This window comes from Lithobates pipiens, unplaced genomic scaffold (genome assembly GCF_037356315.1).
Source record: "Lithobates pipiens isolate NorthernLeopardFrog02 unplaced genomic scaffold, aLitPip1_a1.2 Scaffold_30, whole genome shotgun sequence".
NCBI lineage: Eukaryota > Metazoa > Chordata > Amphibia > Anura > Ranidae > Lithobates > Lithobates pipiens.
Window position 1 is genome coordinate 44,432,182 of NW_027507791.1, and position 17,536 is coordinate 44,449,717.

The following is a 17,536-nucleotide window of genomic DNA, read 5'->3' on the forward strand; positions in this document are numbered from 1 at the left end:
ACCGGGCCACCGCCTGCAAAAGAGCTATAAGAAGGCGCGGTGGCCCGGCAGAAGAACCGAAGAGGGGGACAAGACCCCCGAAGTCGGGAGAAGAGGCCGGCGGCGGGGAGGAAGAAAGCCAGACTCCTCCGCTAGCAAAAGAGCTACAAGAAGATAGCGGAGGAGTCCGGCGAGAAGACCCCCGAAGACGGAAGACCCCCGGAGCTGTGCAATAAAATATTTTTTCCCTGTGTTGTGTTTTTTTTTTGTACTTTTTTTCCACAGGTGAATGGGTATGGGTACATTGTACCCCATACTCATTCACATAGGGTGGGGGGCCGGTATCCGGGGGCCCCCTTATTAAAGGGGGCTCCCGGATTCCGATAAGCCCCCCGCCCGCAGACCCCGACAACCAACGGCCAGGGTTGTCGGGAAGAGGCCCTTGTCCTCATCGACATGGGGACAAGGTGCTTTGGGGTGGGGGGCCGCACGAAATTTGCCGTGGAGTTCCCCCTTGAGCTCATTCTCTGCTTGGCCTCGGCAAAAGTCGCCTGGCCTGGGGCGACTTGTAAGTCGTCCCAAGTCGGGCTTGAAGTCATCACAAGTCGTTTTGAAGTCGTCCCAAGTCGCGCTGTGATCTTAACTCAAGTCGTGTCCAAGTTGCCTGACTCAAGTCGCCTACAAGTCGTGTTGCCCCTGTGTGAATGGGCTCTTACAATGGTGGGCAGTAGCGAAGGAGTCCCTTAAATTGGTGATCACTGTAAATATCCCTCTTAATTCAGTGGTCAGTGAAAAGAATGCCCCTTACATTGATGGCCAATGAGACGGATGCTCTTTACATTGGTGGCCAATGGGCAGAATGCCCCTTACTGATGGCCAATGAGAAGAATGCTCCTTTTATTGGTGGTCAGTGAGAAGAATGCCCTTACATTGGTGGCCAATGTGAAGAATGCCCCTTACACTGGTGGCCAATGAGTTAAAATGCTCCTTACTGGTGGCCAGTGGGAAGAATGCCCCTTACATTGGTGGCTAATGGTAAGAATGCCCCTTACACTAGTGGCCAATGAGAAGAATGCTCCTTACTGGTAGCCAGTGGGAAGAATGCTCCTTACTGGTAGCCAGTGGGAAGAATGCTCCTTACTGGTAGCCAGTGGGAAGAATGCTCCTTACTGGTAGCCAGTGGGAAGAATGCTCCTTACTGGTAGCCAGTGGGAAGAATGCTCCTTACTGGTAGCCAGTGGGAAGAATGCTCCTTACTGGTAGCCAGTGGGAAGAATGCTCCTTACTGGTAGCCAGTGGGAAGAATGCTCCTTACTGGTAGCCAGTGGGAAGAATGCTCCTTACTGGTAGCCAGTGGGAAGAATGCTCCTTACTGGTGGCCAGTGGGAGGAATGCTCCTTACTGTTGGCCAGTGGGAAGAATGCTCCTTACTGGTGGCCAGTGGGAAGAATGCTCCTTACTGGTGGCCAGTGGGAAGAATGCTCCTTACCGGTGGCCAGTGGGAAGAATGCTCCTTACCGGTGGCCAGTGGGAAGAATGCTCCTTACTGGTGGCCAGTGGGAAGAATGCTCCTTACCGGTGGCCAGTGGGAAGAATGCCCCTTATAATGGTGACCAATGAGAGGAATGCTCCATACACTGGATCAGCTGTGGCAGGTTACCCAATTAGCTGGGTATAAAACCCTGTCTCACTCTGTGGGCTGGGTCAGTTCATTGTCTCCTGTTTTGGCTAAGGTTCCAGTATTCCTGTGCTCCAGTATTCTTGTGCTCCAGTATTCCTGTGCTCCAGTGTTCCAGTTACAGCGTTCCAAGACTGACTCCGGCTTCTGACCCTGGCTCTGCTTATCGTTTATTCTAATTTTCGGAATTCTTGACTACGGCTTTACTTCGACTATACCTTGGCTATTCCTGTCAAGCCCCCGTGCACAGATTCACAGCCCAGGTAGCTTATCTCTTTGTTACCGTGGGCTGTGTGTATTTGCAAGGGTGAGTCTACATCTCTGCACCATGGACTCCAACCTAGGTAAGCCCTCACACTCTTACATTGGTGTTATTGGGAAGAATGCTCCTTACATTGGTGGTCAGTGAGAAGAATACCCCTTACATTTAGGGCACTTTCACACTAAGGCATGGGGGCTACAACGGTAAAGTGCTGCTAGTTTTAGCGACGCTTTACCAAGGTTTTAGAGTCACTTTTATGGCTGCTAGTGGGGCACTTTTAACCCCGCTATTGGCCGAATAAAGGGTTAAAAAGCGCTCCCGCTGTGCATTGCAGGTGCATCGTCGGCGCTGCCTATTAATTTCAATGGGCAAGGGTGCTTTAGGAACTCCTAAAGCGCTGCAAAGATGCTGCTTGCAGGTCTTCGTTTTAACGTCCCTCTGGCTTTTACACTGGAGTGACAGGAGAGGCGCGTTACAGGCACTATTTATAGCGCTATATCGCCTGTAAAGCACCTCAGTGTGAAAGTAGCCTTAAGGTCTATGAGAAGAATGTCCCTTACATTGGTGATCAGTGAGAAGAATGTCCCTTACATTGGTGATCAGTGAGAAGAATGTCCCTTACATTGGTGATCAGTGGGAAGAATGTTCCTTACATTGGTGATCAGTGAGAAGAATGTTCCTTACATTGGTGATCAGTGAGAAGAATGTCCCTTACATTGGTGATCAGTGAGAAGAATGTCCCTTACATTGGTGGTCAGTGGGAAGAATGTTCCTTACATTGGTGATCAGTGAGAAGAATGTCCCTTACATTGGTGATCAGTGAGAAGAATGTCCCTTACATTGGTGGTCAGTGGGAAGAATGTTCCTTACATTGGTGATCAGTGAGAAGAATGTCCCTTACATTGGTGATCAGTGAGAAGAATGTCCCTTACATTGGTGATCAGTGGGAAGAATGTTCCTTACATTGGTGATCAGTGAGAAGAATGTCCCTTACATTGGTGATCAGTGAGAAGAATGTCCCTTACATTGGTGATCAGTGGGAAGAATGTTCCTTACATTGATGGTCAGTGGGAAGAATGTTCCTTACATTGGTGAACAGTGAGAAGAATGTTCCTTACATTGGTGATCAGTGGGAAGAATGTTCCTTACATTGGTGATCAGTGGGAAGAATGTTCCTTACATTGGTGATCAGTGGGAAGAATGTTCCTTACATTGGTGATCAGTGAGAAGAATGCTCCTTACATTGGTGATCAGTGGGAAGAATGCTCCTTACATTGGTGATCAGTGGGAAGAATGCTCCTTACATTGGTGATCAGTGGGAAGAATGTTCCTTACATTGGTGATCAGTGGGAAGAATGTCCCTTACATTGGTGATCAGTGAGAAGAATGCTCCTTACATTGGTGATCAGTGAGAAGAATGTTCCTTTACATTGGTGATCAGTGGGAAGAATGTTCCTTACATTGGTGATCAGTGAGAAGAATGTTCCTTACATTGGTGATCAGTGGGAAGAATGCTCCTTACATTGGTGATCAGTGAGAAGAATGTTCCTTTACATTGGTGATCAGTGGGAAGAATGTTCCTTACATTGGTGATCAGTGGGAAGAATGTTCCTTACATTGGTGATCAGTGGGAAGAATGTTCCTTACATTGGTGATCAGTGGGAAGAATGCTCCTTACATTGGTGATCAGTGAGAAGAATGTTCCTTACATTGGTGATCAGTGAGAAGAATGTTCCTTACATTGGTGATCAGTGAGAAGAATGTTCCTTACATTGGTGATCAGTGGGAAGAATGTTCCTTACATTGGTGATCAGTGGGAAGAATGTTCCTTACATTGGTGATCAGTGGGAAGAATGTTCCTTACATTGGTGATCAGTGGGAAGAATGTTCCTTACATTGGTGATCAGTGAGAAGAATGTTCCTTACATTGGTGATCAGTGGGAAGAATGTTCCTTACATTGGTGATCAGTGGGAAGAATGTTCCTTACATTGGTGATCAGTGGGAAGAATGTTCCTTACATTGGTGATCAGTGAGAAGAATGTTCCTTACATTGGTGATCAGTGGGAAGAATGCTCCTTACATTGGTGATCAGTGGGAAGAATGTCCCTTACATTGGTGATCAGTGGGAAGAATGTCCCTTACATTGGTGATCAGTGAGAAGAATGCTCCTTACATTGGTGATCAGTGAGAAGAATGTTCCTTTACATTGGTGATCAGTGGGAAGAATGTTCCTTACATTGGTGGTCAGTGGGAAGAATGCTCCTTACATTGGTGGTCAGTGGGAAGAATGCTCCTTACACTGGTGGACAGTGGTAAGAATAAAGACGGCTTATAAAGATAATTGTGGTCAATGGTTACTTAACTAGTTGCTGACCGCCGGCTGTCAAATGACGGCCAGGCGGCGCACCTATTGTGGCGGGAGGCCGTCATATGACGGCCTCCCGTTTAAACAGGGAATGCGCGCGATCGTGCGCGCGCATCCCTGTTTCTTCGGTGGCGGCGTGTCACGGAGACACCGCTCGCCACCGAAGGGGGTGAACAGCCATTCGTTATGGCTGTTTACCACGTGATCGGCCGTGATGAAGTCACGGCCGATCACAGATGGTCACACCCCGAACGTGCACGGCGCATGCGCGCGATCACGAGCGCGCTGCGCGTGCACGTCGGTGGCGGCGTGTTCCCCGGGAACACTGCTCGTCACCGACGCTGGTAGCCCATCTGAGTACCCGAGTACCTGTCACAGTTCATCTGAGTACCCGAGTACCTGTCACAGCCCATCAGAGTACCCGAGTACCTGTCACAGCCCATCAGAGTACCCGAGTACCTGTCACGGCCCATCAGAGTACCCGAGTACCTGTCACGGCCCATCAGGGTACCCGAGTACCTGTCACGGCCCATCAGGGTACCCGAGTACCTGTCACGGCCCATCAGGGTACCCGAGTACCTGTCATGGCCCATCAGGGTACCCGAGTACCTGTCACAGTCCATTAGAGTACCGAGTACCTGTCACAGTCCATTAGAGTACCGGGTACCTGTCACAGTCCATCAGGGTACCCGAGTACCTGTCACAGCCCATCTGAGTACCCGAGTACCTGTTCCAGTCCATCTGTGTACCAGAGTACCTGTCACAGTCCATCTGAGTACCCGAGTACCTGTCACAGTCCATATGAGTACCTGTCACCGCCCTTCAGAGTACCCAAATACCAGTCACCAAACCATCAGAGTACCTGTCACCAGGCCATCAGAGTACCCGAGTACCTGTCACCAGGCCATCAGAGTACCCGAGTACCTGTCACCAGGCCATCAGAGTACCCGAGTACCTGTCACCAGGCCATCAGAGTACCCGAGTACCTGTCACCAGGCCATCAGAGTACCCGAGTACCTGTCACCAGGCCATCAGAGTACCCGAGTACCTGTCACCAGGCCATCAGAGTACCCGAGTACCTGTCACCAGGCCATCAGAGTACCCGAGTACCTGCCACCAGGCCATCAGAGTACCCGAGTACCTGTCACCAGACCATCAGAGTACCCGAGTACCTATCTCCAGCCCATGTCTCATAGAATATACGTTGGGGTGTTTGCTTTCCAAAATGGGGTTATTTTGTGGGTAATTTCACTGTCCTGGTGGTCCAGGACCTTCAAAAGTGTGATGGGTAGGAATGAAATGAGATGTGTCATTTATGCTCCTAGAACGCCTGAACGTACTACTTCAATGTTCGGCCTCTCTATGTGGCCAGGCTGTGTAAAAGTCCTACACATGTGGTATCGTCATACTCGGGAGGAGTAGCAGAATGTATTTTGGGGTGTAATTTTTGCTATATACATGCTATGTGTTAGAAATATCTTATAAATTGACAATTTTGTGTAAAAAAAAAAATGCGTTTAAATTTTTTTCCACATATTCCAAAAACTTCTGGAAAAAAAATGAACCGTTCAAAAGACTCATTATGCCTCACAGATTATACGTTGGGGTGTTTGCTTTCCAAAATGGGGTCATTTTATGGGAAATTCCATTGTCCTGGTACTCCAGGGCCTTCAAAAGTGTAATAGGTGGTTGAGAAATGAGATGCGTAATTTTTGCTCGTAGAACGTCTGAAGGTACTACATCAATGTTGGTGCTCTGTATGTGGCCAGGTTGTGTAAAAGTCCTACACATGTGGTATCGCCGTACTCGGGAAGAGTAGCAGAATGTATTTTGGGGTGTAATGTGTTGTATGCATATGCTGTGTGTGAGAAATAACCTGATAATATGACAATTTAGTAAAAAAAAATAAAAAAAAATAAAAAAATCTTCATTTTGCAAAGAATTGTGGGAAAAAATGACAACTTAAAAAAAACTCACCATGCTACTTACTTAATACCTTGGAATGTCTACTTTGTAAAAAGGGGTCATTTGGGGGGTATTTGTACTTTCCTGACTTGTTAGTGTCTCAAGAAATGAGGTACACCTGATGTACTGAAGGCCTGATCAGAAGTGATCAATTTTCAGTGATTGGCACCATAGTTTGTAGACTCTATAACTTTCACAAAGACCAAATAATATATACTAATGTGGGTTATTTTTACCAAAGATATGTAGCAGTATAAATTTTGGCCAAAATTTATGAAGAAAAATTACTAATTAGCAAAAATTTATGACAGAAACGAAGAAAAAGGCATTTTTTTCACAAAATTTACGTTTTATTTTATTTATAGCACAAAAAAGAAAAAACCCACTAGTGATTAAATACCACTAAAAGAAAGCTCTATTTGTGTGGAAAAAAGGACGCAAGTTTCATATGGATACAGTGTAGGATGACTGAGTAATTGTCATTCAAACTGTGAGAGCGCTGAAAGCTGAAAATTGGTCTGGTCAGGAAGGGGGTGTAACTGCACTGTACTGAGGTGGTTAAAACTGGTCTAAGAATTTTGGGAAATGATCGATTTCTGAGATAAAATGTGTTAATTCTTACTTATTTTGATTCGATGAATTAGAAAACAGGTGATAACGGTGCTGGTTGGGTAAAGTTTTCAAGATATTTCACAATAAAGATTTATACACGGGTGAGGATATTTGCCTACAAGAGAGGGAGGTGTCTGATGATCACGATTGCCTCGTAACTTCTCGACAACGTATGGTAGAACGTTGAAAATGGTACCACATGGAAGTGTATACATTTATCTTCACTTTGGGAAGATTATTACCTAACTGTAATGTATTGTTCTTTTATTGCAAGGTTGTCTTGGTCAGATCTACGCATCATACAGCTACATCTGGTGGCTTGTGAAAAGTGTCATTGCCAAACATTTCCAAGGAACAGTTGCGTGAGATTTTTCCTCAGAAGCCAAGATGCCTCGAAACTTTTCAAACAACGCGGATAACTTCTGCTACATTTGTGACGAGGTTACATTTGCATCTCAAAAGTGCAGTATGATGGCAGTGGTTAAAAAAAATAAAAAAAATAAAAAGGCACACCACCTATATTTTGGATGGAAAATAGGGGATCAGGACAAGAGTTGAGCCCCTCATTACTGATGCATTACATGTGAAACTTCATCTGTCTCATTGGCTAAACAAGAAAGAAAAAAAGTCCATGCCTTTTGCAGTCCCAATGCTGTGGAGGGAGCGTGAAAAACCAATAAATTAATGGAAAGTTATGTTATTGGTATCAATAAAAAAAATATAAATGTATTATTATTGGTTTGGCACCATTCTCGTTGATATATCACATTTTGTAGAAGAGTTATGGAGTATAAATCACACATTCCCCTCGTAATTTTGAATTGTTTTGATGCAACTTTCAAAATTGACCCTAGTATATGAATGGGGACCGTGGATTGTGGGCTCCTTGAGGGTAGGGACCAATGTGAGTGTGCAATGTACAGGAGTAGGGACAATTGTAGACACTAACTAAGGTTGAACTGGATGGACTGGTGTCTTTATTCAACCTTTGTAACTATGTAACTTTGACCTGAAGCTGTATCTTGGAAATTGGAGCCAATTAATACACAGGACTCAATTTTCCTTTATTAGTGACCCAATTCCGATAAGATTTAGCTACTTTCATTTCCGAGGCGTTCTCCTTGTAGACCAGTGTTCTCTGAGAGATGAGAAGCGAGGTTCCACTGGTCCCATACCATGAGCTCTATCAAGTAACACTGACCCCAGAACTATGAAGGCACTGGTTAGTAGGAAGAGCAATCCATCACTGTTGACAGCTTAAGGAACCCCTAGAAATCTCTGAAGGAACCCTAAAGTTCCATGAAACCCTGAGGATGCAATAGGCTGAGAATAAGTTTGAAGCAGTGTGCAGACACCTTATTGCAAGTGCCACTGGGCACACTTCCTGTCCTGGGGACAAAAAAAATAAAAATAAAGTGAGAGGAAATCCATCCAAGGTGAGGGAAAATCCCCTCCCAGGTAATTATCATGGGAACACGTGTCCCCATTGGAGGATTTCACCTCTATTCCTGTTCAGACACAACTGCAAGGTTTGGACATCCTGTCACTTTCTCGGTGACCATGATCTTCTCAGGAGCTCTAAAGTTTCCTGGCAAACTTCATTCTCCCTCCCCGGACTCACCTTGAAGAAGGGATGCAAGCTGGAAGTCCAGGATTTGTGGTGCCTCCTGGATGATCTTCTCCGCCACCAGGGTGGTGCAGGATCCCACCAGCTCCACAGTGACCCGGCAGTTTGCAGAAGGCTTCCGCTCCAAAAGATGGTGGTCTATGACCTCCGTTACCACGTCTTCCATGTACGAGTCGGACCTAATGAATGAATGTGACAGTAGAAATAAAATTTACCAGCAAAACTGGAGTTAAGGTTTGTTAGCCAAAAGTTTATTTTTTTTATTAATGGTGGAGGTCGTAGGGGCTTTTTATACCTCCGATAAGGGTTCAGGAACAAATGGCCCCGTCCATCTTGGGGTTTCATCCTACTGATGCATTTTACATAGAGGAAAGGAATATTGCCCCATCGTTGGTATCAGTGGGAGAAGTAGTGCCCTATTGTTGCCATCAGTCAGAGGAATACTGACCCATCATTGGTGTTAGTGGCAATAATAGGGCCCTGTCGCTGGTGTCAGTGGGAGGGATAGTAGTGCCCCGTCGCTGGTGTCAGTGGGAGGGATAGTAGTGCCCCGCCACTGGTGTCAGTGGGAGGGATAGTAGTGCCCCGCCACTGGTGTCAGTGGGAGGGATAGTAGTGCCCCGCCACTGGTGCCAGTGGGAGGGATAGTAGTGCCCCGCCACTGGTGCCAGTGGGAGGGATAGTAGTGCCCCGCCACTGGTGCCAGTGGGAGGGATAGTAGTGCCCCGCCACTGGTGCCAGTGGGAGGGATAGTAGTGCCCCGCCACTGGTGCCAGTGGGAGGGATAGTAGTGCCCCGCCACTGGTGCCAGTGGGAGGGATAGTAGTGCCCCGCCACTGGTGCCAGTGGGAGGGATAGTAGTGCCCCGCCACTGGTGCCAGTGGGAGGGATAGTAGTGCCCCGCCACTGGTGCCAGTGGGAGGGATAGTAGTGCCCCGCCACTGGTGCCAGTGGGAGGGATAGTAGTGCCCCGCCACTGGTGCCAGTGGGAGGGATAGTAGTGCCCCGCCACTGGTGCCAGTGGGAGGGATAGTAGTGCCCCGCCACTGGTGCCAGTGGGAGGGATAGTAGTGCCCCGCCACTGGTGCCAGTGGGAGGGATAGTAGTGCCCCGCCACTGGTGCCAGTGGGAGGGATAGTAGTGCCCCGCCACTGGTGCCAGTGGGAGGGATAGTAGTGCCCCGCCACTGGTGCCAGTGGGAGGGATAGTAGTGCCCCGCCACTGGTGCCAGTGGGAGGGATAGTAGTGCCCCGCCACTGGTGCCAGTGGGAGGGATAGTAGTGCCCCGCCACTGGTGCCAGTGGGAGGGATAGTAGTGCCCCGCCACTGGTGCCAGTGGGAGGGATAGTAGTGCCCCGCCACTGGTGCCAGTGGGAGGGATAGTAGTGCCCCGCCACTGGTGCCAGTGGGAGGGATAGTAGTGCCCCGCCACTGGTGCCAGTGGGAGGGATAGTAGTGCCCCGCCACTGGTGCCAGTGGGAGGGATAGTAGTGCCCCGCCACTGGTGCCAGTGGGAGGGATAGTAGTGCCCCGCCACTGGTGCCAGTGGGAGGGATAGTAGTGCCCCGCCACTGGTGCCAGTGGGAGGGATAGTAGTGCCCCGCCACTGGTGCCAGTGGGAGGGATAGTAGTGCCCCGCCACTGGTGCCAGTGGGAGGGATAGTAGTGCCCCGCCACTGGTGCCAGTGGGAGGGATAGTAGTGCCCCGCCACTGGTGTCAGTGGGAGGGATAGTAGTGCCCCGCCACTGGTGTCAGTGGGAGGGATAGTAGTGCCCCGCCACTGGTGCCAGTGGGAGGGATAGTAGTGCCCCGCCACTGGTGCCAGTGGGAGGGATAGTAGTGCCCCGCCACTGGTGCCAGTGGGAGGGATAGTAGTGCCCCGCCACTGGTGCCAGTGGGAGGGATAGTAGTGCCCCGCCACTGGTGCCAGTGGGAGGGATAGTAGTGCCCCGCCACTGGTGCCAGTGGGAGGGATAGTGCCCCGCCACTGGTGCCAGTGGGAGGGATAGTGCCCCGCCACTGGTGCCAGTGGGAGGGATAGTGCCCCGCCACTGGTGCCAGTGGGAGGGATAGTTCCCCCGCCACTGGTGCCAGTGGGAGGGATAGTGTCCCGCCACTGGTGTCAGTGGGAGGAATAGTGCCCCGTCACTGGTGTCAGTGGGAGGAATAGTGCCCCGTCACTGGTGTCAGTGGGAGGAATAGTGCCCCGTCACTGGTGTCAGTGGGAGGAATAGTGCCCCGTCACTGGTGTCAGTGGGAGGGATAGTAGTGCCCCGCCACTGGTGCCAGTGGGAGGGATAGTGCCCCGCCACTGGTGCCAGTGGGAGGGATAGTGCCCCGCCACTGGTGCCAGTGGGAGGGATAGTGCCCCGCCACTGGTGCCAGTGGGAGGGATAGTAGTGCCCCGCCACTGGTGCCAGTGGGAGGGATAGTAGTGCCCCGCCATTGTCAGTGGTTCCACGAGCAACAGCCAGTTCCCTATCTCTCAAAGAAATAACGACTGAATTCAAAGCTCTTTTTAACCATCTGTAGGTGGGGGGATTATTCCCAAAAAACAGTAAGGATCACTCTTTCAATCAACCATCATGCTCAGCAGGGGTACCCGAGCCTGGAAAGTATTTTCAAGGATTCCTCCATGTTAACAAAGTTGGGAAAGGCTTTTCTAGTATTTGCTGAAATAGGAAGAATAAATAGTAAAGGATAGGGAATTGGCCAATTTAAACATTTATTACATGACAAAGGACTACCAAAGCACTATGGGTAAGCTAAAGAGACAACACAGTGAATGCTGCCTGCTTGGAGACTCTCTATGTCAGACTGAAACCTCAGAAAGAGCCGCCCAATTGGAGAGGAGTTACTGTGCAGCCATCTTGGTTTAAGAATAATCCAGGGCCACCATCTATTTCCGGGACTAAGATATTGACTTAAAGATGAGATGATCATGGAGATCATGGTGGCAGTGCAGTTCTTGGCTGGGTTCATGGCAAGTTGGTTTCACCCTTACCTGGGTAACACATTGTGATCCACAAGTGACAACGACAGCTGACCCGACTCATAGAGGTCAGCCAGGTCTACTTCATCACGGAACGTCAACAGATCTTCCGATATTCTGTTTTCTCGCAGGAAAAAGCTACACTCCGTCCTGAGCGGGAAGTCTTCTCGAGGGATGTTCAATACTGGGATGTACACCAAATTTTTACTGGAAGAGGTCTAAACAAAAACAATAAATAAATAAATAAATGAAAGAGGTTAAAAAGGAAAAATCTACATTCAACCTGGTTTCACTTCCTCTTTGCTTATAGAGTAAATTCAGCTGTTACAGGATCTTTTCCTCCACAGGATTCCGAATAGACAAGTATAGCGGGATCTTCTAAGCATAACTGAGCATACATGTTAATGCAAACAGGAGGAGGAATCTTGGCCAGACACAACTTATCATGATTGGCCAAGACTTTCAAATACACCCATGGCCTAATAGGGGGGCAGATGAGTCATAAGTTGAGTTAAACTGCCCATGCACCAGTAGAATTTCAGTTGAACGTTCAGAACTTCAGAACATTTGATAGAATCATTATGGACTTGACACATTTCATAGAAAAACCCTGAAAAATGTAGTTGGATTGCCATACCAATGTTTTGAACTCTACATTTGAAGTTCAAACTTTAGAATTTTGTTGGCTTTCCAACCTTCTCCGATTTTTCCTTGCCACTACAGTCATAAATCGGTTGTCCATTTAACTCCATTAACTTTTTAATTTGAATTTGAATGGACCTTCCGTAAAGTCTACTGGTGTGTGGCCAGCTTTGGATGGTTTGTCAAACATGAATTTGAATGGACCTTCCGTAAAGTCTACTGGTGTGTAGCCAGCTTTGGATGGTTTGTCAAAACATGAATTTGAATGGACCTTCCGTAAAGTCTACTGGTGTGTGGCCAGCTTTGGATGGTTTGTCAAACATGAATTTGAATGGACCTTCCGTAAAGTCTACTGGTGTGTGGCCAGCTTTGGATGGTTTGTCAAACATGATTTGGATGGACCTTCCGTAAAGTCTAGTGGTGTGTGGCCAGCTTTGGATGGTTTGTCAAACATGAATTTGAACGGACCTTCCGTAAATTCTAGTGGTGTGTGGCCAGCTTTGGATGGTTTGTCAAACATGAATTTGAACGGACCTTCCGTAAAGTCTACTGGTGTGTGGGCAGCTTTGGATGGTTTGTCAAACATGAAGGCATACCTTGGAGAGGAAGTAGGCCAGGGTTATAGCGGAAACCATGGAGTCCAAATCACAGGCTTCATTCCCGAGGACCACGTGGAAGTCGTTACCATCTTTTTTCTGGGGAGGAGAAGAAAATGTCAATTAGGTTCCAGCATTTATAAGATGACAGGGCCCCTTTGGCGTTGTCCATATAGTCCGCCCCACAGTCATTGTCCTATTTTACTGATCACTTGCCCATATTATGTTAGAGGATACAGTCAAGAGAATTATCCTAAATCCTTATTCTGGGCCAACGTGGATGCTGCTTTTTCATTTTCCTTCCCATAATCCAGGTTGGCAATGTGCGGTCACGTGACCATCTCACGGAAGGATAAAGCCATGGGACAATCATGGAGGCCAATGCTTGACCATAATCACCTCCTATTGTCAAACCACAAAAGTACGGGACAGGAGGAGAAACCAAGATATTTCAAAACCTGAGCTTGGAGGATGGCTTGAAGATAAAAGGTGTTACCGTTTAGAAATTATACTATTACTCCATATAATGTGTCTACTTTAGGCCTCTTTCAAAAATAACATCTAAGGTAGGCCAAAAAGCTGCCCAGCAAAAGTTCAATAAATGTCAAATATCTCCTCTTCTGTCTCACCTGGGGAGGGGTCCTTTAAATACACAGCTGGGAAAACTATTAGCATTAATTAGTGATTTTTTTTTTTTTTTTTTTTTTTAGGTTGATTTATACTTTGAGCGTGCGTTGTGTAATAAATCCTATCAGGACTAATATGATGATTATCGCAGTTTGAGTCAACATCCATTTATTGTAATCTCTCCTATAGGCAGGAAAACAAACACATCGAGCACTTAAACTTCCGTGACGTGAATAGAACGACGACAAATTGCGAGCGGCCCCATTAACCAAACAGAAGCGGCGTGTTTAATGTACAAAAAAAAGGTGTTCTCATCGGGACCAAAGTGGGATTAGTCACCGCGTTCCCGCGTCATTGCAACAACGAGACGGGATTTGCTTTCATCAGCTATAATGCAAAGACCTTTTCTGGAGCTCGATTCAAGGAATCATCGGATACCATTAATGGTTTAGTACATACGGCGCTCCTAGGAGAAGCGCAGACTCCCTTGGTCCATCTGACTCTGTAGATGAGGGATGGTCAAACTACGGCCCTCCAGCTGTTGCGGAACTACACTACCCATGAGGCATTGTAAAACTCACATTCACAGACATGACTATGCTGGAATTGTAGCTCCTGAACAACTGGAGGGCCATAGTTTGGAGACTCCATACTGTAGACCAGCGATTCTCAACCAGGGTTCCGTGGAACACTAGGGTTCCTCCACAGGTTGCTAGGGGTTCCTTCAGCATTGGGCCATTTTAGCATCTTGGATAAGTTCCCACCAACACCATGGATCTTTTTAGCTATCTGTAAGGAGGTAATTCTTCCCAATGACCACAAGTGTAGGGACCATTCTTCCCACTGACCATGCCACTAATGTATCATGAGTTGTAGATTTGTAAATTTTTAGCCGGGGGTTCCCAGAGACCGGACAACTATTTCAAGGGTTCCTCTGTGTTGAAAAGGTTGAGAAAGACTACTGTAGACTATCAATGGGGTAGAGGAATAGATGAGGCAACTGGATGGATGGATAGCTGGCTGAACAGGAGAAGAGACCGAGACTGAAACCTCTGTAGCTCCCGCAGAAGATCTGGGTAGGATCACCTCAATGTGGAAGAAAAATGCCAGAAGCACACTGATGACCTCATCTCAGTCTAGTTGGTCACTAAACTGGACCTTGAGGATCACTTTTTAAGAAAGAAGTAGAGATCTTTTGAAAAATTGTACTGTTTGCCTTATGTTATACAACAGGGTTTCTCAACCAGGGTTCCTCAAATGGTTACTAGGGCTTCCTTGAGAAATGACTAATTTTTGCATCTCAGATAAGTGCCCAGTGACACCAATGATCTTTTTAGCTATCTGTAGGGGGGACATTCTTCCCCAAAACCACAGATGTAAGGAGCACTCTGCCACTGATCATTACACCAATGTATCATGAGTTGTAGATATAGCCATTTTTAAGACCGAAAAGGTTATTTCAAGGTTTCCTCCATGTTGAAAAGGTTGAGAAAGTCCGTTATACGATGTAGGTGTTATTGAAGGCTCCACTTTCTGTAACTAAACTGATGCTGTGATCAAAAATAGTGTAGAACATTCGCCATATTGTCAGAGGAAGCCATGGTTACCAGGGTGCATGCTATTGGTCAAAGCATAGGGGCTAATGTGTCTTCTGCTGTGGGCTCTGGGCACCATCTTGGAGAGGCCTGTGTCACAATTTAGATTGCAAGATTTTTTCAGCCATTTTGGTGTGGACAAGGTTCGCAGATACCATTTACTGTGTTAGAGAAGGGGGCGTACTAGGTGGGAAAGCGTCAGGGACTACCCTGCCAAACTAAGAGTTTGGTCCATGTGGCCATCCCAAGGAGCGGATCTGCTTCTCAATGATAAGAAGCATGTGGGACCAGGAGCCATGATCTAAGTGCAGGCAAGGACTTCCCCTTTGGGTGGAAGTGGGAGAACACAAAATACTAGCAAGGACTTTTAGTTCGGGATAGCTACTAGCACTCCTTGAAGATGGTTGTTCTATTTAAACTTGCCTTAAGCCGCCATGTTGGAAATGCTTCTTTATGAAGAAAAGGTGGTTTGCTAACAAGTTCTGTTAATGTAAAGATGTTCTAATGCAATCTGAACCCTACTGGACATTCCGTGTCTGCAATGGGCTGGGATGAAGAGCAGAGAGTAAAGAGGGTGATCATCATCATCATCATGGACTTTGGTTTGGAATGGGGTAGTTGGCCTGCTAATAGGTTGGTTATGGATTGGAATGAGATAGTTGGCTTGTGAATGGGTTAGTTATGGTTTAAAATTGAATAGCTGGCCTGCCAATGGGTTAGATATGGTTTGGAATGCCATAGTTGGCCTGCCAATGGGTTGGGTATTGTTCAGAATTACATAGTTGGTCTGTCAGTGGGTTGGTTATGGTTTGGAATGGCATAGTTGGCCTGCCAGTGGGTTGGTTGTGGGTTGGAATGGTATAATTGGCCTGCCAATGGGTTGGTTGTGGTTTGGAATGGTATAGTTGGCCTGCCAATGGGTTGGTTGTGGTTTGGAATGGTATAGTTGGCCTGCCAATGGGTTGGTTGTGGTTTGGAATGGTATAGTTGGCCTGCCAATGGGTTGGTTGTGGTTTGGAATGGTATAGTTGGCCTGCCAATAAATTGATTATGGTTTGGAATGGGGCGGTTGGCCTGACAATAAATTGATTATGGTTTGGAATGGGGTGGTTGGCCTGTCAATTAATTGATTCTTGTTTGGAATGGGGTGGTTGGCCTGCCAATAAATTGATTATGGTTTGGAATGGGGAGGTTGGCCTGTCAATTAATTGATTATTGTTTGCAATGGGGAAGTTGGCCTGCCAACAAATTAATTATGGTTTGGAATGGGGTAGTTGGCCTGCCAATGAGTTGGTTATGGTTTGGAATGGTGTAGTTTGCCTGACAATTATTATTATTATACAGGATTTATAATTTATATAGCGCTGACAGTTTACGCAGCGCTTTACAACACAATGGTTTGGTTTTGGTTTGGAATGGGGTAGTTGACCTGCCAATGGGTTCATTATGCTTTAGAATGGCGTACTTGGCCTGCCAGTGAGTTGGTTATAGTTTGGAATGGGGTAGTTGGCCTGCCAATGGGTTGGTTATGGTCTGAAATGGGGTAGTTGGCCTGACAATGGGTTGGTTATGGTCTGGAATGGGCTAGTTGGCCTGCCAATGGGTTGGTTATGTTTGGAATGGGCTAGTTGGCCTGCCAGTGGATTGGTTATGGTTTGGAATAGGGTAAATGGCCTGCCAGTGGGTTGGTTATGGTTTGGAATAGGGTAGATGGCCTGCCAGTGGGTTGGTTATGGTTTGGAATAGGGTAAATGGCCTGCCAGTGGGTTGGTTATGGTTTGGAATAGGGTAGATGGCCTGCCAGTGGGTTGGTTATGGTTTGGAATGGGTGTAGTTGACTTACAAATAGGTTGGTTATGCTTTTGGAATGTGGTAGGTGGCCTGCCAAAGGGTTGGTGGTGTAGAGTCCATGGGTTCTCCTCCTATGTACCATAAACGTTGCTCCTTGCCGTCTCAAATGCCTTGGTGTTGCAGACGAGGCAGGTTCCTGCAGCTGCCGGAGTGAAGAGAGACCTCTGGAAGTAAGCGCCAAAGCTGTGTAGAAGTGAGCCTTACTGGCCTTTCTAACCTCAGCACAGTTGCGAAATTTAATGAATTTGCATTAGCAATTTGCCGATTTACTTGGTTTGCTGCTCTGGCTTGCGCTCAATTTTTATTTTATTTTTTTCCTATGCGATCACTCACTCACGAGCCGGCATCTTGTCCCCAATGCGGGCAGCGAGGACTAAAGCCAACAAACAATTATCCGGGTCAATAAATGGACAAGTGGCATCGCTAAGGAACTAAAACATTTGAGCACCTGGATAATTCAAGAAGTTCCAGTGCCAGGGGCCCTAAAAACCGCCGATGTCCTTCACACGACGGCGCGCTTCACCCGTTACCCAGATACAGCGCCCATTCTTCATGGAGAGCGACGGGCGGCGAAACCATAATGTGCTTACACAACGAGAGGCTCGGTAATTGATTTATGGAGAGAGAGCTTGAAGGCCTAATGCTGGGAGAGCACACAAAGCGCCATATGCCCCGGGTCCCGGACTCGCACGCCCCATTTGTTTGGGGAAAAACAATATTTGCGCGGCGTCACTTAAAAGCCG

At 47.4% G+C, this 17,536-nt stretch overlaps 1 protein-coding gene across 1 annotated transcript in view; it reads right to left on the reverse strand.

Moving 5' to 3' along the window:
- PRUNE1 (prune exopolyphosphatase 1) overlaps positions 1-17,536 on the reverse strand; it is a 53,547-nt gene that overhangs the window by 17,411 nt on the left and 18,600 nt on the right. The window contains 3 exon segments of the mRNA XM_077464115.1: positions 8,489-8,668; positions 11,495-11,700; positions 12,721-12,819. Of these exon segments, the coding sequence (XP_077320241.1) occupies positions 8,489-8,668; positions 11,495-11,700; positions 12,721-12,819 (485 nt within the window).